The sequence below is a fragment of the Miscanthus floridulus genome, chromosome 6 (genome assembly GCF_019320115.1).
Source record: "Miscanthus floridulus cultivar M001 chromosome 6, ASM1932011v1, whole genome shotgun sequence".
Taxonomy (NCBI): Eukaryota; Viridiplantae; Streptophyta; class Magnoliopsida; order Poales; family Poaceae; genus Miscanthus; species Miscanthus floridulus.
This window is the reverse complement of record NC_089585.1, coordinates 120,439,787-120,463,809: the sequence shown is the minus strand read 5'-3', so window position 1 is coordinate 120,463,809 and position 24,023 is coordinate 120,439,787. Positions and strand designations below refer to the sequence as shown.

The 24,023-nt window shown below is 44.6% G+C and overlaps 1 protein-coding gene and 1 pseudogene across 3 annotated transcripts; both read left to right on the top strand.

The window, feature by feature from the left end:
- Positions 1–630: 630 nt before the first annotated feature.
- On the top strand, positions 631–23,823 carry LOC136456758 (protein G1-like7). Of its 3 annotated transcripts, none has more exons than XM_066456719.1 (2): positions 631–1,537; positions 23,809–23,823. In XM_066456719.1, exon 1 carries the CDS (start codon positions 918–920, stop codon positions 1,533–1,535), a length of 618 nt encoding a protein of 205 aa, XP_066312816.1. In that variant the 5' UTR covers positions 631–917; the 3' UTR covers positions 1,536–1,537; positions 23,809–23,823. The 3 variants fall into 3 exon arrangements, with proteins under 3 accessions (XP_066312816.1, XP_066312817.1, XP_066312815.1); XM_066456720.1 differs by lacking the exon at positions 23,809–23,823 and adding an exon at positions 4,522–4,537; XM_066456718.1 differs by lacking the exon at positions 23,809–23,823 and adding an exon at positions 3,462–4,495.
- On the top strand, positions 10,031–11,109 carry LOC136461129 (3-ketoacyl-CoA synthase 1-like; annotated as a pseudogene).
- Positions 23,824–24,023: the final 200 nt, after the last annotated feature.

Sequence of the window (24,023 nt, the reverse complement as noted above, 5' to 3'; positions counted from 1 at the left end):
GTTTGGTGTGAGAGAAAAATATTGTTTAAGCCGTGAATTATAAGTCAGATACGAGCGAATAAGTCGAAACGAATAGGCTGCATGAACTCAAAATAATCATAGAATAAGTTATTTTATGACTGGCTATGAAGTATACCACAAACACGTGTATACGTATAAGAAGGATCTTACCTGATGGGGACCGAGGCACACGCTCATGATAAATAAGAAGACATCTTGTATGTATGTAAGAGTATATAGGAAGGCTCTTATATATTTATCATTTACCAACCAATCTCATTAATATGTTGATGATACATAACGTCTGATTAAAGAATGAAGTAAGGCTATATGGAGAATACAAAAGACACTTATACCCTTATTTTATTTTTAATCAAACGTTATCATCGGTGTGATTAATGAAGATTAGTTGATAATGACAACACATTTATGATACTATCTAATGCAAAACTATCTCTTGTCCCCTAATTTTTTTATATTTATATAAATTTTTAAATGTTACGTTTAAATACACTATATTACACGAGACTGAGGAGCATATATGTTTAAGAGATGATATGCCATATATTATACTATCAACCTCACCCGCGGGTCACCCCTCCCTCCGCTCACAACACCTCACCAGTGACATTCATCCCCCTTCCTCCCCGTTCCCGGTTCCCCGTCGCTCTCCGACTCCGCTCCCCCGCTCCCCTTCTCTTTCCAACGTCACATCTCGATCCACCCCGTCGCGGCCCCCAGATCTCTCTCTGCTTTAGCGCACCCCGCGCCCTGGTGCGCGTCCACTCATCGCGATCGCCTGCTCGATTGATATCTCAAGCTGCTAGTATAGCTCGCAGCTGCGCTTCTTCCTTCTTGTTCACTCAGTCAGTCAGTCTCTCGCTCGCTCTTCAGCTCTTTCCCACCTGCTGACCTGCATGGCCTCCGGGCCTTGCCCGTCGTCGGTCATGGGGGCAGCAGGCGGCGAGGCACCGGCCGTGGCGCCGCAGCGTCCGGCGCAGCTGAGTAGGTACGAGTCGCAGAAGCGGAGGGACTGGAACACGTTCCTGCAGTACCTGCGGAACCACCGGCCGCCGCTGACGCTGGCGCGGTGCAGCGGCGCGCACGTGATCGAGTTCCTCAGGTACCTGGACCAGTTCGGCAAGACCAAGGTGCACGCCGCCGGGTGCGCCTACTACGGCCAGCCGGCCCCGCCGGGGCCGTGCCCGTGCCCGCTGCGCCAGGCGTGGGGCTCCCTCGACGCGCTCATCGGCCGCCTGCGCGCGGCGTACGAGGAGAGCGGCGGCACGCCCGAGTCCAACCCCTTCGCCGCGCGCGCCGTGCGGATCTACCTCCGCGAGGTGCGCGACTCGCAGGCCAAGGCGCGCGGCATCCCCTACGAGAAGAAGAAGCGCAAGCGCGCGCAGCAGGCCGCCGCGGAGCCTTCGACGAGCTCGTCCGCTGCTGCCGGAGGGAGCGGGAGCGGGAGCAGCAGGGCTGCAGCTGCGTCCGCCTCTCAGGCCGGAGGGAGTAGCGCTGCACCGAGCACCACTTGAGAGTACAGTACAGTAGACCTGCAGATCTTGTTTAATTATCGTCTCCGTCTCCCGCATCGCAAGATTTGAGCTTTCATTCTACTTTTGCTCCACATATGCTTCTTGCATCTTTCTTTCTGTCGGCGGTTTCATCCTTTTTGTAGCTTGTTTTCGGATCTTTCTTCTTCCAGATTTAGGGGGTGTTGGGATCCGAAGACTAAAATTTAGGAGCTGTACGTGAGGGTGTCGCGGTGTCGCATGAAAAACAAATTACAGAATCCGTCTCTCCTCGAGATATGAATTTATTAAGTCTAATTAATTCGTGATTAACACATGTTTACTGCAGCCACCATAGTGTCAAATCATGAACTAATTAGGTTTAAAAGATTCGTATCGCAAATTAATCGCAAACTATACAATTAGCTCCATGTGCCAAGCATGTGTAACAACTAAAGTTTAGGAGTAGCCAAACACCCCCTTGTTAGCTAGGTCAGTAGTATATATATGGCTAGAATTTGGAGTAGCCGAAGGGGAAATGGGCTGATTATTAATCGGTGCAACTATGTGTTCTTGATTTGATGCGTATGTACATATATTATCCTTGGTAAAGCAAGCACGATTTGAAGCCATGTTAATGCATGGCTTCCTAGCTTGCTAATAATAACATTTGAGCTCAAAAATCTCCCAAGCATATATGGTTCCTCGCATGGCATATATATACTTGCTTCTAGTTACTATCAACAGCACAATTTGCATTCTGGATCTACATGCTATGATGCACTCGTGGAACTCAAAACCACATTCATCGTAGTATGCTGTATATATCTGTCTATCATTTCGCAAGCATTTCTTGCGTGTTCGTTCTCTCTTGCTGAATTTTGCCGCACCGGATCGATGAGTGTGGCTCATCATGCAATTGATTTCTGTTGGATGAACTGAACTGTTCAAATGGGGAGGCATACAGTCACCCGAAGCCGGCATTGATGGCGGTGCTCCCTCCCTCCAGGGCACACATGGCGCACGCCTCTGACGGCCGCTACAGTTCACGGCTGCCCTATCTCCGTGACCCAGTCGTCCGACCTATCGTCCCTGACCTAGCCACCAGCTCACATTTATACCATGTATGTATATGTATAGGAGGGAGAGGCGTGCGTGTGTCGTCGTCAGCTAGTAACTCTCTTGTGGTTTGTAATGGCGTCGAGCTGAGCCGACGAGAAGGGAGGGGTGCGAGGGGATAGTCGGTCGGCTAGGCATGCACCATGCGCGAGGGGTTTGAGTGTTTGACCTTTAAATAGAAAAGGACGCGGACGCGGGGGAGGAGGAGGAGATCTCTGCCCTGGTCCCCGGCCGGCGGATGGACTGTAGACTGCGGATGCAGCACGGATCTGAGGGAGATCAGTCATCAGGTCCATGGCACGGCATGCAGGCGCTCTGAAGACTCTGGCCACACGTGCACTCCGCCCACTCACTCACTGTCACACTGACTGCCGTCATCTCTTTCTCACGCGCCGCTTGATCCGCCGTGCACTGCGTCTTCTCTGGTCTCTGCCTCTCCCAGAGATCGACGCACGCATCTGCCCGTTGCCAGTTCGCGTGGTCCTTTTGCGGATTTTTGCATGCCAATAATCGCCAAAGCCTCCTCTCAATATCTCTTTCTTTCACTGTCTCGCTCTCTCTCTTAACAATTCAACTAGTAACCTCGCTAGCTCCACATAATTGAACGGTAGATCGGTCTAACTACACTTTTCTCTTTTCTTTTCTTGTTCAATATTTCTCAAGCTACCAGTTTAGTACTGTCACTTCCAGAGATAAGTATGAATACATAACTGTATCTCCCTAGAGCCTAATTTATCATCCAGTACTGTCTCAGCTGTTGCCCAATTGATCTGATGAGCATTTATTGTTTTCCATATGACCTCTCTGACCGAGTGCTTGCATTGCTTTCAGATGTATACGTAATAAGAGATCGAGGACGAGGGTGAACAGTGGTTAGTGGTCTCTCCCTTGGCCTTGCTTAGGCTTTATTTCTCCCTCACTTTGTCAACAAAGGGCTCGCTCGATCTGTGTGGGTCATGCAAACGCTTAGCCATGTCCACACTTGGCCTGCCTGGGAGGAGGAATCAGGAAAAGCCGACGAGGCGCTGCTCACCCTCGCGTGCCCTGTACGTATGTGATCCCTCCATGTTCCTGTGTGTCCAGCCCCAGCGGCATGACATCACCCCGTGCGCGGGCCTCTCCGCGCTCGTGCCGCCACTGTATCGCGCTGTGTGGCATGCATGCCGTACCCGGCCGCAAGCCCGCAACTTGGCTGCCTGCCCGGCCGCCTGCCTGCTGCTTGCCATCAGCGTCTTTTTTTCTTCTTCTCTCTTTCCGCGCGCGTCGGTGCCATGCGTCGCCGTTGCTCCGCCGCGCGCGTCCGGCCCCACCGTGCAATCGCACTGTGCAGCCGGCCACCACCGGCGAGGCGCAGCGACGTCCTCCGATCCTACTCGATCTTCCTGGGTCCTGCAGCTGGTCGATCACAGGCGGCCCGTGTTCTTGCCGCCCGGACGTGTACAATTGTCAGGTCTTGTCTGAAATTATATGCATATAGACGGCTACAAGTATGCCTGCTGTATATATAGCCTCCCCTGGCTTGCACCATACGGAGTATTGTGCAAGACAAAGGCTTAACTACTGTAGGAATCTTGAATTTCTTGCAATTTTGCCTGTCTAGTACTACAGTACCACATGCAATCATGTAGCAGGTTCCCATTGTCATCACCTCGTCGACAATGTCTGGTATCATGGATCGATCTTCTAGCTACTAGTCTAATCTAAAAAAAATGGGGAACGGGGCTGTGCTTCATTAATATATGTTAACCTTTTTGTTTCAAAAAATATATGTTAAGCTTTTTTCAGTACGTCCTAAAAAAAATATATCTCAGGAATGATAGACATCATTGGATTCTTCATCGACGATGATCATGATGCCATTTTAAATCATGTTTGTGTGGTTTGGCGACAGCATGCAGGTGGTAGACTGTACTACGATGTGGTGCATATATAGAGCCACCATCATCAACATCGTCGCCTTGTTCTTTATGGTGGACATCGGATAGTAGCTAGTACAGTAACTGTTTTGATTGGATGCCCAGATACTGTTTGTTAGTACTTGATTGCATGAACAGAAAATCTATCTAAGGCTGAAGCCGGCCCGTTTGGCACGGCTCCGGCTCCCACTTGCAATTCTACTGTTCATTCAATGTAGCGGACGCCAGATTTTTCTCTCCCTCTCACAGCCAGCGGCTTCATTGGGGAAGCCAAAATTTAATTTGCTACAGTATCCGAGCTACAGTAGAGAAGAAAACATGAGAGAGAAAATCGGCTCCAAGCTACAGTGAAACTAAAAATAATTTGACCTAGGATAACTCTATAAGTTGATTTATTTGGGATGAAGTACCACATAACTAATAATGTTAATTTTTTTATGAATACTCTTCAATTAATTTGTCTATTTTGACAAGATTTTTGTTCTAATTTTGTCCAAAGTTAAAACATTTCTATATCTGGCCACCAACTTCTACGAATTGTGATAATTTAACATCATAAATTAGAATTACTCCTACGTTTTTTAGATTCGCCATGAGAAATACTTTTCATGATATATAATCAGCATGCTGCTCAATATGTAAATTCTGTAGAGATTGAATGTCAGGGATAAAAATGTTCGAGTTAGAATAAAGTTAACTACAATATGTGAACAGAGGGAGTAGAAGAGAAAGAGGTGGGTAGCTTTAGATTCTACTACACTTTTAATGACAGTGTCACCCAGACTCAGAAATAAGTGTTAGTACCATGGATTTAAATAGCGGGCTATAGCAATGCTATAGCTCCGCTATAGCCTCTGGAGAGAGCTCCTGCTACGCTATTTTTATTTTTCCGCTATATTGTTTATAACCACTATATTATGCTTTAACGTCGCTAAATTGATTAGCTGTGACTTCAAAATAGCGCTGCTATTTCAACTTTAGCTTTTAGAGTGACAATCTATTTATTATATATTTATCTTTTGCTGTTAAGTTGATCTTTTCGAAAATTGAACACTTGAGTCTCACAAATTGTGCTATAATGCTATATTAAATAATATTCCCTAGACTCCTAAAGTCTTGAAAACATATTTGTATTCAGTAATTTTCATGATTCTTGTGTTTTTATGAAATAATTACTTGATTTTTTTATGGTTTTCTTAAAAACCGCTATCTATCATAGCTCCGCTATAGCTGTGCTATAGCTTTATAGCTTCTGGAAAAAAGATGCCGCTATTTGCAATAGCCCGCTATTTGCAATAGCCCGCTATTTTAAACCTTGGTTAGTACACCAACGAATAAATTATAAATATAATAATATTTACAAGATCACAAGTTAGGTGTGTACTTGTCCTGATTTTGCAAGCAACCTTATTTTATGTTCGGTTTTGTTTGCCACTAATCAGCAAGCATCTCCATCTTGTTTTGACCAAAAGATTCATTTAAGACATAATTATTGCATATGTATAGATGAGGTTAATATTACAGAACAAATATGGTCATACATATGATCTTCTTTCTGAGAACGTGACTGTATGATCCTATAATAATGTACAGTTCGACGGTATGATGTTAGATATGAACAGCTAGCCTCTCTCTTCAAATACTTCCTTATTTCGGCAGACTTATGACGCTTTAAAATTTATACAGCCTTTTCTCTGTGGAGGTAAAGAGGGCACCTCTACTCCATGCTCATGTAAACTTCTATTCCATTTGGTCCACTGAAAATACATTATTGCATTCATTTACACATGGAAATCTGTTTGATAATTTTTGGTGTGTTTCTTGTTCACCCCTTCATCAGTTTAATAATGGTTAATGGGTGGGGACAATAAATTTGTGTAACTATGTTTGTTAATAACCGCAGTCACTACCATAATCCAGAATTCCCTTGGTGGCAAAAACCAACAAGAAAAAGCCCTGAGCTGCCAAGGAAATAGTATTTGGCAATCAACTGTCAAGCAAAATCCGCTAAGATTAGAATAAAGCACAAGGAAAATTCAATTACCTTGGTGGTCGACCCTCTAAGAATTATTCCCTATGTCCATTCAATTAGTTTGTAATTCTCAACAAATGGCCATTTCAATTAGTTTATAATTTTCAAAGTAAAGTTTTAGTCCTGATAGGCCTATGTCCACGCGACAAATTACGCTCCTATTGTTCGAAAAACTCTGCTAGTAATAATGCAATTTATGTACTTACGTATTCCATACCAAACCACGCTCCAACACACATAGACCGAGGGGGATACATGTGCATCAAACAAGCCTCAGAGTGTTGAAATCTTTTGCTGGCGATAACCATTATTACAAGATAAAGTGCGATCAAACTTAGTGATTTGGTAGAATGATGCTTCCCTTCAGCGCAGAGCGCACCACGCAATGGGCCCTCACTATCTGAAGAATAAAAGTGGGGCAGGTTGAGATATGTTCGATTTCTCACTATTTTACTCATATATTGTGTGGCTGTTTCACAGTAGGCATGTACGGACCACTTTAAGCCTACAGAACTAGACGAATTTATATCAGTGTTTGCAGACAAATGGTTCATATAGAAAAGATGTAAGCATCAGAAAAGGAGAGCAAGCGCGTAGGGAATAGTTTTTGCTCTTAAAAAGATAGAGACTGGAATAATTTTGTTGAAGCACGCATCATAATCGTATCCACTTCTTTCCTAGCTCGCGCGCGTTACACGCATGCCAACTTCAAATAATTTCCTAAGGCAATGTGAACGGATTTCTTATATTATGCTATTTCAATCAACTTAATTAGTGTTGCTTTCAACATTCAGTGACAGATCAAATATGAAATGTTTTTATTTCTTATATTGCATCGCCATTGTTGTTCCGTGTCACTAAACAAAAGGATTTTAGGAGACAACCTCTCTAATTAACAGAGACGGTATGTCTAGTAACCGCCTCTGTACGTAAATGGCCAGGCAAAAGTCCGCCTATGTTGATCATTTTTAGAGGTGAGCATCTTAAGGTGACCGTCTTTGTTAATCGTTAATACAAGCGAGCTTCTTATGATGTTGTCTCTGAAAATCGCTATTAATAGAGACAAGCATTATAAGGGCCTGCCGATAGAAATCAATTAACAGAGACGTTCATCTTAACAGATGTGCCTCTAGAAATAGATGCATCCAAAAATAATTCATAACTTTTTCATATGAAGTCAGACCAAGACAAACTTCATATAAAATTGTAGCCCTAGATGTGATCTATAATTTTGCAGTTGATAGTTTTTTTATTTGAAACTGTTTTTAGTCCCAAAATATTGTTTTAAGTTCTCATATTTTGATATTTAAAATTTAATCAAAATTTTCAAACGACTTTGGATGTTGGCATGTTGCTAGGTATATACCAAAGTTGTAGTTCTCAATAAAATATAAAACTTTATAGTTAAAAAGTTTTTGATGTGACATTGTTTAGAGTCCCAAATATGTGAGTTTTTATATTTTGAAATTCAAAATTTAGAATTTCCATACCACCTTGAATGTTCACATGGTTCATACCAACATTGTAGCAGCCGACCCAATCTACAAGTTTGTTGTTGATAAATTTATTTGAATTTGTAAAAAAAAAATCAAATTCATATATTTTGAGATTCAAATTTTGAAAATTTTAAATAGTCTCGGATGGAGACAAACCATGTATCATAATTGTTGAGCTCGACAAAACCTAAAACTTTATAGTTGAAACTTTTTTCATTGAAATCATTTAGGGGGTTAAAATATTCAATACAAGATTATGAAATGTTGATAAAAAATTGCCCTTTCAATGGGCCGCTGCTGGGCTAAACTAAAGTGACAAAAAATAGGCCCAGTGCCACAACAGCCGGGGTCATCTTCTTCTATCGACTATCAGCGCTTGCTCGTTGCCATGTCGCGGCCGCATAACTCTGGTCGGGCACTCGGCAGCCGGAGCTTAGAAAGAGGAGGAGGTCTGCGTCGACAATGCCGGTAGCTGGGGCGGCCGCCCCTGGAGTTCGTCCACCGAGCCTGGCTCATCCTTCGTCTGACCCAAGCACGAGCTCCAGCCCTTGCCGTTGCAACTCGCCTCGCACCCAGAAGAGGAAATAGTGGAAGAAAAATAAAATAAAATACCAATGTAACTCACTAACGGGTGGGTCCTACCTATCATAAGAAGCTAGGGCATTTTCTGAAGTTGAGTAAAAAAACAAACCCTCAAGAGTAGTGGAGGCCCTTAAATCAAAAGTAAAGGTCTAGTTTGAGAGATCTTGCTGGACTTGTCTGGAGTTGTTCTTAAGAATGGTGTCATGTGAACCAAATGCCTTCTGACGAACCCATAGAGAAACTAGTGTTCATTTATTTTAGAGTTAAATATACCAGAGATCCATTAACTTGTGAGGAAGTTTCAGTTGGGTCCATCAACTTTCAAAGTGGGTTTTTGGGTCCATAAACTTTTAAAATGGTTCACCGTAGTCTATACCTATTTATTTAACCTTAAATTCAAAGCACATTTGGAGAAAACCCCTTCCCGTACCACGTCACGTACGCGAACGGCTCCGTGGCGCCCGCCGTCGCTGCTGTGGGCGCGCTAGTGAGCCGCTGTTGTGGCCATGCGGGCTCAACCAGCAGCTCGCTTCCCAGCGCCCTCCTCCAGCCGCCGCTCTTCCTCCTCTCCGTGACGCACCAGTGCGCGGCCGCGGTGCCCGCTGGCCGAAGCCGCCCGCGCTGTGGAGGTCCGGCCGCGGCCGCTCCACGCCCGGCTCGCGCGTCTCCCCGCGCTGACCCGCCTCGACGCCATGGAGGTGCTCGCCGTCGGTGCACCACCCCAGCAGCCGGACGATGTTGCGGTGCCAGAGGTGGCCCAGCACCTCCACCTCGGCGAACGCGGGGCCGTCGATCGATGAGGCTGTAGGCATCGGCACCACATGGCCACGACGGAGAGCACCATGCCCACGCCTATGCGCTGGAGCAGCGTGACACCGCCCTCGACACCGGTGAGCCCTTCCTGTCCGACCGAGCGCGCGAGGCCACGCGGCAGCAAGCTTCTGAACAGTCGGCCACGTTCAAAATTTCCGAACTGAATGAACTGATTAATACCACCTCAAATATACAAGCTGAAACTCAATCTTCCGCTCCCTCAAACTCTCAAACCAGCCCGATCCAGCGAAAGGTGTAGTAACAAAAATTGTAGAGCTAGAAGCAATCTACAAGTTTGTTTACATGACTTTGGGATTATTCGGTTCGGTTTGCAAACTACAGACCGTGGGTTCGCGCTGGACCTGGTGAGGAACCCGGCGTGGATGACGTCCGACACGATGTACGTCCTGGACAGCGCGAACAACGACCGCCCCGTGAGCACCATCAGGTCCGCCACCGACAGCAGGTAGTCGTACATGACCGCCGACTTAGCCTTCCTCACCAGGTCCAGCACGAACCCGAGGTCCCCGCCGATGAGCCCTTCCTGTCCGGCCCCGCAGCGGCGCGCTGGGAGATGAGACGTACCTGCCCCCGAGCGTCTAGGCACGACCACCTAGGCTCAACATGGTGGAGGTGCGGATGGAGGCGGAGGCGATCATGTTCGGGTGCCTGGACGAGCTGTTCGAGTCCACAGGAATCGACTCGCGCCGCAACGTGCGCATCCTCATCGCCAACTGCAGCCTCTTCAACCCGACGCCGTCGCTAGCATCCATGATCATCAACCACTACAGGATGCGCGAGGACGTTAAGTCGTTCAACCTCGGTGGCATGGGGTGTAGTGCCGGCCTCATCGCCATCGACCTCGCCAAGGACATGCTCCAGGCGAACTCGAGCTCGTACGCCGTCGTGCTCAGCACCGAGAACATCACCCTCAACTGGTACTTCGGCAACAACCGCTCCATGCTCCTCTCCAACTGCATCTTCCACATGGGCGGCGCGGCGGCGCTGCTGTCCAACAAGCGCGTGGACACCGGGCGAGCCAAGTACCGGCTGCTCCACACGGTGTGCACACACAAGGGTGCCATCGACGAGTGCTTCAACTGCGTGTACCAGCGTGAGGACGAGGTCAGCAAGGTGGGCGTCTCCCTGGCGCGGGAGCTCATGGCGGTGGCCGGCAATGCGCTCAAGACCAACATCACCACGCTGGGCCCCTGGTGCTGCCCCTGAGCGAGTAGCTCAAGTTCCTCAAGTCCCTGATGATGCGCCGCGTGTTTTGCGTCAAGGGCATGCACCCCTACATCCCGGACTTCCACCGTGCGTTCGAGCACTTCTGTGTGCATGCCGGCGGCCACGCGGTGCTGGAGGAGGTGCAGCATAGCCTAAGCCTGCAAGACACAGACATGGAGCCCAGCAAGTGCGCCCTCCACTGGTTTGGCAACACCAGCAGCAGCTCGCTGTGGTACGAGCTGGCGTACGCCAAGGCCAAGGGCCGAGTCCGACGCGGCCACCGCGTGTGGCAGATCGGCTTCGGCTCCGGGTTCAAGTGCAACAGCGTTGTGTGGCATGCGCTCCACGACGTGTCGGCGCTGTTGTCGTCGTCGACCGGTGCCATGGCGGGGCTGGACAGGAATGGCGCGTAGAGCAAGAGCTCTTACATATGATGACTAAAGGGTGAGCGCGTAGAAGATAAATAAAGGTAGGGGGTTTTCTACAAATGTGCTTTGAATTTAAGGTTAAATAAATAGGTATGGACCTACAGTGAACCATTTTAAAAGTTGATGGACCCAAAAAACCACTTTGGAAGTTGATGGACCCAACTGAAACCTCCTCACAAGTAATGGATCTTTGGTGCATTTAACTCTTTATTTTTTGAAGGGATGAAAAAATAGTACTTTACAAAGTATGTTTGCTAATTCAAGCACATATTTTAATGACCCTAATGCCTCTAACGTGGCCACAGTGAACAAATTCTCTGGCCCCCCAAGCTGTGGAAGCTTTAACGGGATCCATCGGGCCACAGCCGACAGCGAGCAAGTAGGTGATGCTATGCCCTATCAGCTCTGGGGGTGCAGAAAATGGCTAATCACATCGGCGCACCGTGAGTATCCTCACCGAGTCACCGATCATCTATGTTCTTTTTTGGCCTGGCTCTAGGAGTTGGGCCAAATGTGTACACCTCTAATTGGCCCAGCAATCCAGCATAGAGAAGAGAGATGACACGTGGATAGGACACGCGATTGCGAGCGCGACGCTCGTCCCTGTTCGACTGTTCCTCTTCCTGGCTTCCTCTCCATACTCCGCCTTCTGAGTCTGCCAAGTGCCCTAGCATCGGCTGCCGTCCTCTGCCGAGCGTCAGTCCGTCTTCGGCCCTCCCATGGTCTTTTTTTTTCAAGAACGTGCATGTCATGTGTTTTATTAAGAAGAAGTTTAGAAGGTTTACACACCCGTCTCACGACGAGTTGTCATGAGTGATAGGGTTGAACACAGACACAAGACCCTCTCGTGGTCTCGCCGGGCCCGTTCCTCCACGTGCCAGTCCACCTTGCTCTGGCACCACTGCTCCCGCCACCCAATGCAGCGGCATCCGCCCCCATCCCCTATGCTCCAGCAATGGTAATGTGCTATGCCTGCTCTCGTCTCTCATGCACTCATTGCTCTATGTCCATCCTTTTCTTTCATAAAAAGAAGTTGGGGGTGCATGTGTCAGTACTTTGGATGGGAGCTAAGCACCTAGGAAAGTATGGTAATTTGCATGCTTCATGTTTTATTTAATCCATTACAATGGTCGTGTCTTTGATCGCTAGATATTGCCGATAAGTGATGTGTTTTTATTATGGTACCAAGCGTATGTGTGGAAACATATGTGTGAAAACCATTGCAAAACATATACAACATCCAGATAAAACACTTGCAACATATGTGTGAAAACATACGCAACATCCAAATAAAGACGCTTGCAACATACGTCTGAAAAGCAGATGAAACATTGGAGACAAACTCTTGCAACATGCGTGTACAACCATTGCAATATATGCAACATCCCGATCTACTTTTGCAACATCCGTATGAAACACTTACAACATACCTCTAAAATATCTAAAACATTTGAAATGTGAGCTTGCAATATGCATCATATCTCAGTGCGGCCTCCTCCACCGTCAGCATCGAGGCGCTGCAGTGCGCCAGGGCCTGACACTTCTCCTTGCGATGGTGGTGCCTATCGGCATCGTCAGGCCAAACGGGTGGCAGAGCAGGTGCGAGCAGCGAAGTAGTGGCAGGAGCAGCGAGACGGGCGCACGGAGGAGGAGCAGGAGTGAAAGTGCAATCAAGCCCTAATTGTGGGTTTTGGTGATAATGACCATGCAATTAGAGAACTAATGAGATTTATCGAGATGACAAACAGAGAATCTATATTCGAAGATGTTACACAAAATGGAGGAGCCCCAATTACAAATGTTGATGACTTCAAACTCAAAGGAGGTTTCAATTCTTTTATACTTTGAATTTGAGTATAAGAAAAGCCATACTATAGAGGGGGACACAATGCTTAAGCTAACATGTGCTACCAAGTGCTCAATCTTACACATACATCCCCAGTTACTTAGCCAAGATAGCCAACACATCACTCTTACCCTTGCTGTCTTGCTTGGTGCGGCAATGCCACACCTGGAGAGAGGCACTGCCATGACTTAAGTGACCGTTGGGGCTAGGGGGTACTTATACCTTTCCCCTTCCTCCCCAACGTCTCTCTTATCTCTCCCACTCATTCAACTCATCCAAGAATAGAAGAGTGCCCTTCTCTCTCTCCTCCATTGGTGACCTTGAGCTCCCAAGCATTCTCCCTTGATTTTCCCATCAATCTTTAAGAGAAAAAGGTCCCAAACTCAATTAGAGAGCAGATCATTTGATTCCCCAACTCAAAAGAGCACTTGGTTTACATTTTAGCCGGCAGTTGTGTTTATTACTCTTGGAGCTTTACTCCTAGCCGGCTAGAGCGTCGCCCGTGGAGCTTGCCAACTTATGTGGCAGCTCCGGGAGGTTTGTAACCATCTCTTGAAGCTAGTAAACTCACCACTCATCTCAAGAGTTGAGTCTCTTGACTTGAGAACAAGGAAGGGTTGCAAAGCCCTAAGCCTTAGTGGCTAACCTCAACAACATGGACGTAGGCAAGCCTTGGTGATGAGCTGAACCACGGGTTAAATCATCGTGTCACCTTGTGCTTGATTTATATCATTTGCATTTCATATTGTTGTTGAGGTGATTTTTAGGGTTTGTGGTCAATCTACTTGTGTGTTGTGTTCCTACCACTTTTAGCTCTCGATCTGTGAATCTCATACCTATAGGAAGCTAAGAAATTTCTCTGATTCAAGTTTACATTCAATGATTTTGAACTATGACTTGAAGTTGTCCATAGGTGCGGCAGTGTCGCTGTTCTAGCTCGGTAGTGCTGCTGTCGGGTAGTGCCACGAGGTCAGAGCGGTAGTGCCGTAAGTTAAATTTGATGAAAGTTTGAGTGTTTGTTTTGATAGGCCTATTCACCCCCCTCTAGGCTAACCAGAGATCCTATAAGTGGTATCAGAGCAGGTTACCTCATGTGCGCTTGACCACATGAGGTATGGAGCCCGAAGAAGGAACTAGTGGTGTTAAGCCGGTGGATGTCGACACCGACAACAGCGAGTTGAGCACATCAACAGCAAGCAACATCATGCTACCACATCTTGAGGCTATAGATGCTTAAAGAGCTCTCAATGACATGAGAAAAGAAGAAGGAAGGAGGCAAGAAAGCTCAAAAGAGAAGCAAAAGAGAGGAAGAAGGAGCAACAACGGTTAGAAGACAAGAAGCAAAGAAAAGAAGAAAGAAAGCTCATAAGAGAAGCAAGAAGAAGAAGAAGAAGAAGGATAGAAGCTAGGAAGAAGAAGAGAAGGCAATAAATGCATCATCAAGTGACATATCAAGTAGTTCTAAAGATGGAGATGATGATAAGTCCTACCAGGTGTTGAAGGGGGACAAGAAGGAGAAGAGAGGAAAGGGCAAAGCCAACAACAACAAATCTACCACCGTGTCCTTTAACTACTCTTCTATACCTATGACTAACCATGATTGGAGGTCTTTCATCAATGTACCCGTGGGCAAGCTACCCCATTTCAATGGGAGCCATGTAAAAGCACTTGATGAGAGCCTATCTTATAGGTCTTTACCTCGGCATTTGGGAGATTATTTGCAATAGATTTGAGCCACCGGTTAATCCCAAAAACCCAACACTAGAAGAGATGAGAATCATTCACCTCAATGGTCAAGCCACAAGTGTGTTGCTTAGTGTTTTGGATGGTGATGAGTACAATAGAGTGATTGGGTTGATATTGCCAAGCAAATATGGGACACTTTGCACCTAGCACATGAAGAGGTTGACAAAGTGAGAAAGGCAAAAATTAATTTGTTGTTGTCAAAGCTCAACCGGTTTGTAATCTTGGATGGAGAAGAGCAACAAGAGATGTTTGATAGGTTGATGACGATGGTGAGCAAGATTAGAGGCTATGGTTATGATGAGCTAGATGATCATAAAGTTGTCAAGATTATGTTGGAGGCTTATTCTTCAAGAAATGAGACCATAGTGACTCTAATTAGAGACAAGAAGAAGTTTGGGTACTTCACACCAAGTGATGTACTTGAGAGGATCTTGACCTTTGACATGTAAAGAGAAGAAGCAAATGAGAGGAAGAAGCTTGGTGAATTGCAAGCAAAGCTAGAAGGCATCAAGATCAAGGATGTAGCTTTCAAGACCAACAAATCAAGTAAGCAAGGCTCTACAAGCAAGTCCAAGATCAACAAGCAAGCTTCAACTAGCAAGCCCAATGCAATCAAGCAAATCCAAGGAAGAGTAGAAACCACATCATCTTTAAGTGAAATTGAAAATGATGATGATCAATATGAGAAGGTTGATGATGTTGCTCTCTTTATGAAGAGGTTTCACAAGAGGCTAAAGAAGCAAGGCTACAAGGTAGTGAAGAGAAACTTTCCAAACAAGAAAAAGAGGACATGCTATAATTGTGGAAGCACCGATCACTTCATTGCCAAGTGTCCATATAAGATCAAGGACAACAAATACAAGAAGGACAAGAAAGAGGAGAAGATCGACCATAGAAAGAGCAAGAAGTACATGGGAGAGGCTCATATTGGGCATGAATGGGACTCAACTAGAGAGAGCACAAGTGAGGAGGATGAGAAGGTTACAACCATTGCTATTCACAAGTCATCCCCTATGCCAAGGCTCTTCAACAACATGTCTGACGATGACTACTATTTCCCTTACATTTGTCTCATGGCAAAGCGTGAGAAGGTAAAATCCAAATCGAAGGCCAAATCTCCACCTCCTAGTGATATCTCTAGTAGTGATATTAGTGATAGATCTAGTGATGATGAATCTAGTGATAAAGAAATAAATATGATAACTAAAATTTTGGATGGAAAGACCAAATTATTCATCACTAAGCTAATGGAGGATTTAGAGAGTGTCCAAGCCAAGCTAGAATCTAGAGAAGAGACTCTTATCCAACAAGAGGATCTCTACATTGCTAGCAAAGAAGCTCTTGTATTAGAGAGAAGTGAGGTGGAATCCTTGTGCAAGGCTTTGGCCAAAGAGCAAGATGACCATGCTATTACAAAGAAAGCAAATAAAGCTATCAAGAAAAAGTATTGTGACTTGGTTGAAAAGCACAAAGAACTTGAGATGCAATATGGCATTCTTTGGGATAGCAACTCACATCTCCCTAAGACAAAGGAAACCTCAACTCCCTCCACTAGTTAAGGTTGTGGAAAATGTTTTAATCTTAATTTGAATGCCTATTTTACTAACCTTGCAAACATGGAGGCTATGAGAAAGAAGATTGCTAGGCTTAATGAAATCATTGGAAAAGGGTGGATGGGTGAGACCCAATCTAATGACAAGAAGAATAATGAATCAGAAGGGCCACAATTCCATTAAGGATGGCATCCCTCAATCAAGCATGTGCTTGGACACACAAAAGGAGCCAAGACAAATGGAAGAATGATAGCGAATGGCTATGAGTGTGTGTAATTTGAGAGGAAGGGCAAAATTGGTATAGATCAGCCTACACAGACTGTGGCAGTGTAGTGTCCCTGAGCGGCAGTACCGCGCAGTGGCAATGCTGTGGTGAAGGGCGGCAGTGCCACACCCCGCAAAAATAGGAAGGCTACCAATTCTATTCCTGATCAAACTAAGGTCAAGAAGAAGGTGTTCCAGCAGAAACATGTTTCTAGAAGCCTAAGCAATCAATGTGGGGCAATAAGAACAAGTCTGCCTATCAACCAAAGATCTATGCACCTCGACAAAGCTTGACATCATGCTTTGTTTTGAAGAGCAATAGCAGTGGAAAAGTGGTTGCCAAATATGTTGGAAAGGAAACCAATATATATAGGAATACTTTTTTTTGGGTTTCTAAATTTCTTGTGACTAACATGCAAGGCCCCAAGTCAAATTGGGGACCTAAATCTAGCAACTAAACTTATTTTGTAGGCATACTCCTCTGGTGGATCAAGTTAGGTGCTTGATAGAGGATATACAAATCACATGACCAGAGAAAGAAGTATGTTCTCATCATATTCCCTGATGACGCACTCAAATAAAAATATTGTCTTTGAAGACAATTCAAAGGGGGATGTGATTGGTCTCAGTAAAGTTGCTATAACCCTTGAGCATTCAACTACAAATATATTACATGTTGATTTGTTAAGTTACAACTTGTTGTCCATTTCTCAATTGTGTGAGATGGGCTATAATTGTCTCTTTACGGATAAGGGTGTGGAAGTCTTTAGAAGGGAGGATTCCTCTATTGTCTTTATGAGTTGATTAAAGAACAAGCTTTACTTAGTTGATTTCAACAAAAGTAAAGCTAAGCTTGAGACTTGTTTAGTGGCAAAATCTAGCATAGGTTGGCTTTGGCATCGCCGAACAGCTCATGTTGGGATGAGGAACTTGGACAAACTTCTAAAAGATGAACACATCTTTGGACTAACAAATGTTCACTTTGAGAAAGATAGGATTTGTAGCGCTTGTCAAGCCGAAAATCAAGTTGGCGTACCTCACCCACCAAAGAGCATAATGACCACCAAGCAACCATTAGAGTTAATACATATGGATCTCTTTGGACCGGTCGCCTACCTAAGTATCGGGGTAACAAATATAGTCTTGTTATTGTTGATGACTATTCCCATTTCACTTGGGTTCTTGCATGACAAGTGCCAAGTTCAAGAGAAGGTGAAGATATTTGTTAGAAGACCTCAAAACGAGTCCGGTCTTCCCATCAAGAAAGTGAGAAGCGACAATGGGATCAAATTCAAGAATACTCTAGTTGAGTAATTTCTTGATGAAGAGGGCATCAAGCATGCGTTTTCAACTCCATACACCCCTCAATAAAATGGTGTAGTAGAGAGAAAGAATCATACACTCATGATATGGCAAGGACAATGCTAGATGAGTATAAGATGTCGGACATCTTTTGGTGTGAGGCCGTCAACACCGCTTGCCAAGCCATCAACCGCCTCTACCTACACAAGAAGTTGAAGAAAACTTTATATGAGCTTCTAACCGGTAACAAGCCTAAGGTGTCTTACTTTAGAGTATTTGGGTGCAAGTGTTTCATACTTAACAAGAAACCCAAAACCTCTAAGTTTGCACCTAAAGTTGATGAAGGTGTTCTTCTTGGTTATGGATCAAATGAGCATGCCTACCACGTCTTCAACAAAACCTCCAGGAGAGTTGAGATTGCGATAGACATGACGTTTGATGAATCTAATGGCTCTCAAGTGGAGCAAGTAGATTCAAGTGTTGTAGGAAAGGACGTTCCACCATGTGAAGCTATCAAGCAATTGGCCATTGGTGATATTAGACCATAAGAAGTTGAAGTCACTGAATGGAGGTTCCTCAAGTTGCTGCTGCACTAATTTCTGCTAACGTACCTAATGCTAAACAGCAGCAAACACCTACTACAACACCTGCACACGATAGTGCCGCACTTGAGAGCAATAGTGCCGCACCTACATAGTCAGCAACAACTGATTCGACTCCAGCTTGTGAACAAGACCTACATCCCATATTTGAGCAAGAAAATGATGAAGGTCTAGAAGATGAATAAGCGGCCTTTGAGCATCCAAGGCTAAGGCAAAAAATACAATGGGGTCATCCTATTGACAACATCCTTAGGAGTCTTCGAAAGGGGGTAACAACTCGTTTACATTTAGCAAATTTTTACCAATATTACTCGTTTGTTTCCTCTTTGGAACCTCTTAAGGTAGAACAAGCACTTGGAGACTCAGATTGGCTGATGGCCATGCAAGAAGGGCTCAACAACTTCGAAAGAAATCAAGTGTGGACCTTGGTGGAATGACCTAATACCAATGTCATTAGCACCAAGTGGGTCTTCCGCAACAAGCAAGATGACAATGGAGTGGTGACAAGGAACGAAGCAAGATTGGTTGCTCATCACAACTTCAAGCTATATCAAATGGATATGAAGAGTGCATTTCTCAATGGCCCTATTCAAGAACTTGTCTATGTTGAGCAACCACCAGGCTTTGAAGATCACAAGTTTCCCAACTATGTCTACAAACTCCAAAAGGTGCTCTATAGCCTTAAGTAAGCACCAAGAGTATGGTATGAATGCCTTAAGGAATTCTTGCTTAAACAAGGCTTTGAAATAGGCAAAGCCGATCCTACCCTTTTCACTCACAAAGTCGACCAAGATATATTTGTGTGCCAAATATATATCAATGACATAATATTTGGTAGTACTAATCATTCTTTTTGTGAGGAATTTAGTAGGATCATGACCAAGAGATTTGAGATGTCCATGATGGGTGAATTAAAGTTCTTCCTCGGATTTCAAATCAAGCAAATGATGGATGGAACTTTCATTAGCCAAATGAAGTATACCCATGATATGCTCAAGAAGTTTGACATGGTGAATGCTAAGCCTATCAAAACTCCCATGCCAACCAATGGACATCTAGATCTCAATGATGAAGGAAAAGCCATGGATACTAAGGTATATCGCTCCATGATCGGCTCTCTACTTTATTTGTGCGCATCTAGGCCTGATATTATGCTTAGTATGTGCATGTGTGCTAGATTTCAAGCTAACTCGAAAGAGTGCCACTTAGTGACTGTTAAGAGAATCTTGAGATATTTAGTACACACTCCTAACCTTGTCTTGTGGTATTCTAAGGGCTCTAAGTTTGATCTACTTGGGTATTCGGATTCCGATTACGTCGGTTGCAAAGTAGATCAAAAAAGCACCTCGGGGACATGTCAATTCCTTGGACGATCCCTAGTGTATTAGAGTTCTAAGAAGCAAAATTGTGTAGCCCTTTCCACCACCGAGGCTGAGTATGTTGCAGCCGGTGTATGTTGTGCTCAACTACTTTGGATGACATAAACTCTTCAAGATTTTGGATGTCACTTCACTAAAATCCCACTCTTGTGTGATAATGAAAGTGTCATAAAGCTCGTGAACAATCCCGTAAGCCACTCAAGAACTAAGCACATAGATATCAGACATCATTTCTTGAGAGACCATGAAACCAAAGGAGATATCAAAATTCACCATGTGAGCACCGAAAAGCAATTGGCTGATATCTTCACTAAGTTGCTCGATGAGTCAAGATTTTGTGCTTTGCGTGGTGAGCTAAATATACTTGATTCTCGTAACATGGTTTGAACTATTGCACACCTTGATTGATGAACTAGCATGGATAGGAGAAATGAATTGGAAAAGTTTAAATATTGTGCTTCAAAATAATTTATCATAAGAAACAAGTGTATTATGATCGTTGTTTGTATTGATTATTTGATGTTGATCATAGTATGCTTGAGATATATGTCCATATCCTATATATATATAGCTGTTTAGTTAGTAGCTAAATCTTGCTGGTTTGGAGAGTGCGGTTGTGCCACGCCTGCCTTATGGCAGTGCCGCGCTATGGTAGTGCCGCGGGTAGAATGCGGCAGTGTCACACTTTGAGTTTCAATCGAAATTCAGCCCACGACAACAGTTACCGTGGGGGCCCATTTACTCAACTCTTTTCATCTGGCCCTAGGGTAACCCTCTTCTCACTTTTCACCTGACGCCATCGCCCTTCTCTTCCTCTCATGGGCGATAGCACCGCCGCCGCCTCTGTCTAGCGCTGCCACCACCTCCGGCACTGCCGTCCATCGGTTCCCTCCCATGTCACCGGTGCCACTGAAGCTCTTGGGCGAAGCCGTTTCATCTCTTTCCTCCTCAATCCGCGTGAATCAAAGGTGAAACCCTAATCCTTCCTGATCTATGCAATGTGTCGATTCTAGTTGTCTTAGATGATTGATAGGAAAGTAGATAGTAGTTTGGATGGTGCTTTGAGGATTGATTGAAGTAGAAATCATGATTCAACCTTGGAGCCAAATTAACTGCTATGGCAGTGCCACACCCTCAGCATGGCAGTGCCACACCTCTATGGCAAAGCTGGCAGTGCTAAACTCTTAGTTCGATGGTTGCTCACTTTATCTATTTCACTCAGCTCCCAATGCTAAGATTCATGATTACTAGGCTTTCTCTCAATCGTATCTAGATGAATCGATGACAGACATGTCTATGCTTGTTGAGATTGTATAGTGGGCTGAGAGTTAAATCATGAAGTAAGTTTAGTAGACAAGAAGATGCAAAATGTAGTCTTGGTGAAATAGTTGGTGTGGCAGTGCCACTTCCAGGCACGATAGTGCTGGACATCTAGGGGCAGTACCACATCAGCTGCTTCCCTCACTTGCACGTTGACTCTTCTTGAGTACTTAACTTGCTTTATAAGGTAACTTCTACTCTTCATTTGTATAGTTTCTCATTTTGGTCTATGTTTTTGCATAGATCTCCTCTGAAGGTGAAGATGACTAGAGGGGGAAGAGGAAGATGACCGAGCCTCATGACAAGAAAATGTCTCATCGTGGTCGTGGTAGAACCATAGGGGGCAACATCAGTGCAGTAGGCAGAGGGGATGCTAGTGATAGGGGGAGAAAGGATCAATTGATCCTAGAGGAGGAGAACTTAGAGAGGGCTAGCCACACCATTCCTCTAGGTGCTTGCCTAGATACTCCACCTCACCTTGAGGAGTTTGACAGAGATTACATCAGAGAGTATTCTGAGGAAGTGATCATGAGGCGTCTTGTTGACACACACGCTCATCCCATGCTCAACTATGCGGGAAAGCTAAAGATGGTGGAAGAAGCACATGAGAACAATCCTTATGAGCAGCCAAAGGATTTGGGGGTGGACTATAGGTTTCGGAATGAGTTTCATTCCAACTTTTATTCCTTAGTGATTTTCAACTCCAAAAAGTCAAAGATTGTCAAGATGTAGTATGTTGACTGGAAGGAGATGAAGGGGAAGAATGAGCCTGAGTTCAATAAAGTGATCAAGGCTTGTGAGCTGTTTGGCCTCACCGATATCATGAGCTTCCGGTACAATTGGAATGAGGAAGTGCTAGCCTAGTTTTATGCCACCTTCTTCTATGGTATCTACACTGATGATATTCACTAGATGACTAAGGGATGGCATTATAGGATTGACTTTGTGACTTTCAACCAGATCCTTGATTTTGAAGAGGAGGAGCGGAGCTTCACTTATATTCATGATGAGGCTAGAGCTGAGATCCACAACATTGCATATATGTGGACTGACATGAGAAGTGCAGATGGTAAGGTTAGTGATTTGAAGAGCTACTACTACATTCTGAACAATCTAATCAGGCACACAATAAATCCCAAGGATCGAGCAGCTTCTGATCTTAATGGCTATGTGAAGAATGTGCTTGCTAGGTGTAACACCCTCGGTGTTACACCATTAATCATCTACTAAAATGTGTCTTGAGCATCATACTTGTGTGTTAATACATGTGGTGAAGTGTGTAGATCAATTTCTATAACTCATAATGATCAATAAAAATGCTAAACAAAAGTTGGTTCGATGCTTCATGCATATCAAGTAGGGTATAAAACCAATTTTTCTTAAGTAAAAATACTATAGAACATGTGTGTGATACTTAAATAAAGTTGAAAGTGCAAACTTTATAGATAACAATGAAATACTTGTTGTTGAAAAAGAATATTGCTAAGTAATATTTTCAGTAGCTTAGAAATGCAATATGAAATTAAGATTAGCTCAAACGCTTAGAAAATTTCTAAGTCTGTGGACAGCTAGACGCTGCTATGTTTAGCAATTTATTTGAAGAGATTAGGATAAGGAGTGGTGTAGTGCTATAATTCGATTTAGTAGTTCCATATGCCATCTTGAGTGTAGTGAAGCCAGTTTAGGTTTAGGAGCAATAGTTTCGTCGTGATCAGCGCTTTAAAATTTGTGCACGTCATAACTTTGTGTTGTCTGGCGCCGTGCGCGTGGTCATCATGCGTGGCCAACCCGTGTCGCCGTGCGGTTGTGTTGTGCATGCGTGTGTGGCCGCGCACAGGCTGGCCATGGCCGTCGTGGCCTTGCCGCGGCTTTACCGCACCGCTAGGCCACCGGTCCGCTCTACGCCCGACCACCCCTGCCACCGTGGCTATCGCTGGTGCTGTTGCTGTCTCTACGCCCGTGCCGCGCCGCGCCGCCGCCGCTGCCACCACCATCGCATCACCATGCTACGCGCCTATAGCTATGCTATGCTGCTGGGCCTGCCTTGACGTTGCGCGCACGTGGTCACGAGCCGCCTTCGCGCGTGGGCCGCGTTGAACCAAAATCGGTTTATCTTTTTCGTGGAAAATAGAAATAGCTTTTCATTTTAATTGTGAGCTGAACTTTGGTAATTAATATAAAATAATGTAGATACCTAAAAATTATGAAACTAATTTTGTTAGGTTTTCAAAAACATTGTCTACCTGTTAGTATAGTTAGTTCATACATATCTGTGTGGTTGCTAAGGAGCATTAAAATAGTTGAGATGTTTAGTATTATTTCGATTAATAATTGTAGGAATTTTTGTGGTAGATTGGTGATAGCAAAAATACTAATTTTTTTATAGTAGCTTCATTGTATTATTATGTGCTCACTGTAATTTTTGTAGCCCTAGAATAGACTACTTAATATGGTAGCTAAATACCCATTAAGACTAAAGGAATAATGGCATGATATTTGTTTATAAAAGTTAAGCACTTGTAGGGTGAGCTTAAAATTTATTTGGTAGAGATAATGATTAGCTTAGTATCTTAGTCATTAGAGCTAGCTTAGTAGCTTAGCATGTGTATTCTTATTTTAAGAGTTGTTGTTGCTAAAATATTAAGTGTTGCATCATCATTGCATGCATGTAGATAATAAGTTGGTGGAGTTCGTGGTTGCCGGAGAGCAGGAGTACGTTGAGGTGATCGAGGAGGTGGTTCTCGTATAGGAGGAAGCCCCACAGCCACCGACGACTGACATAGCTGACAATCCACCTGCCTAAGGCAAGCCTCGATGCATAACCCTTATTTTGAATAATCACTATATATATATATATGTGTGTGTGTGTGTGATGTGCATTTATGTT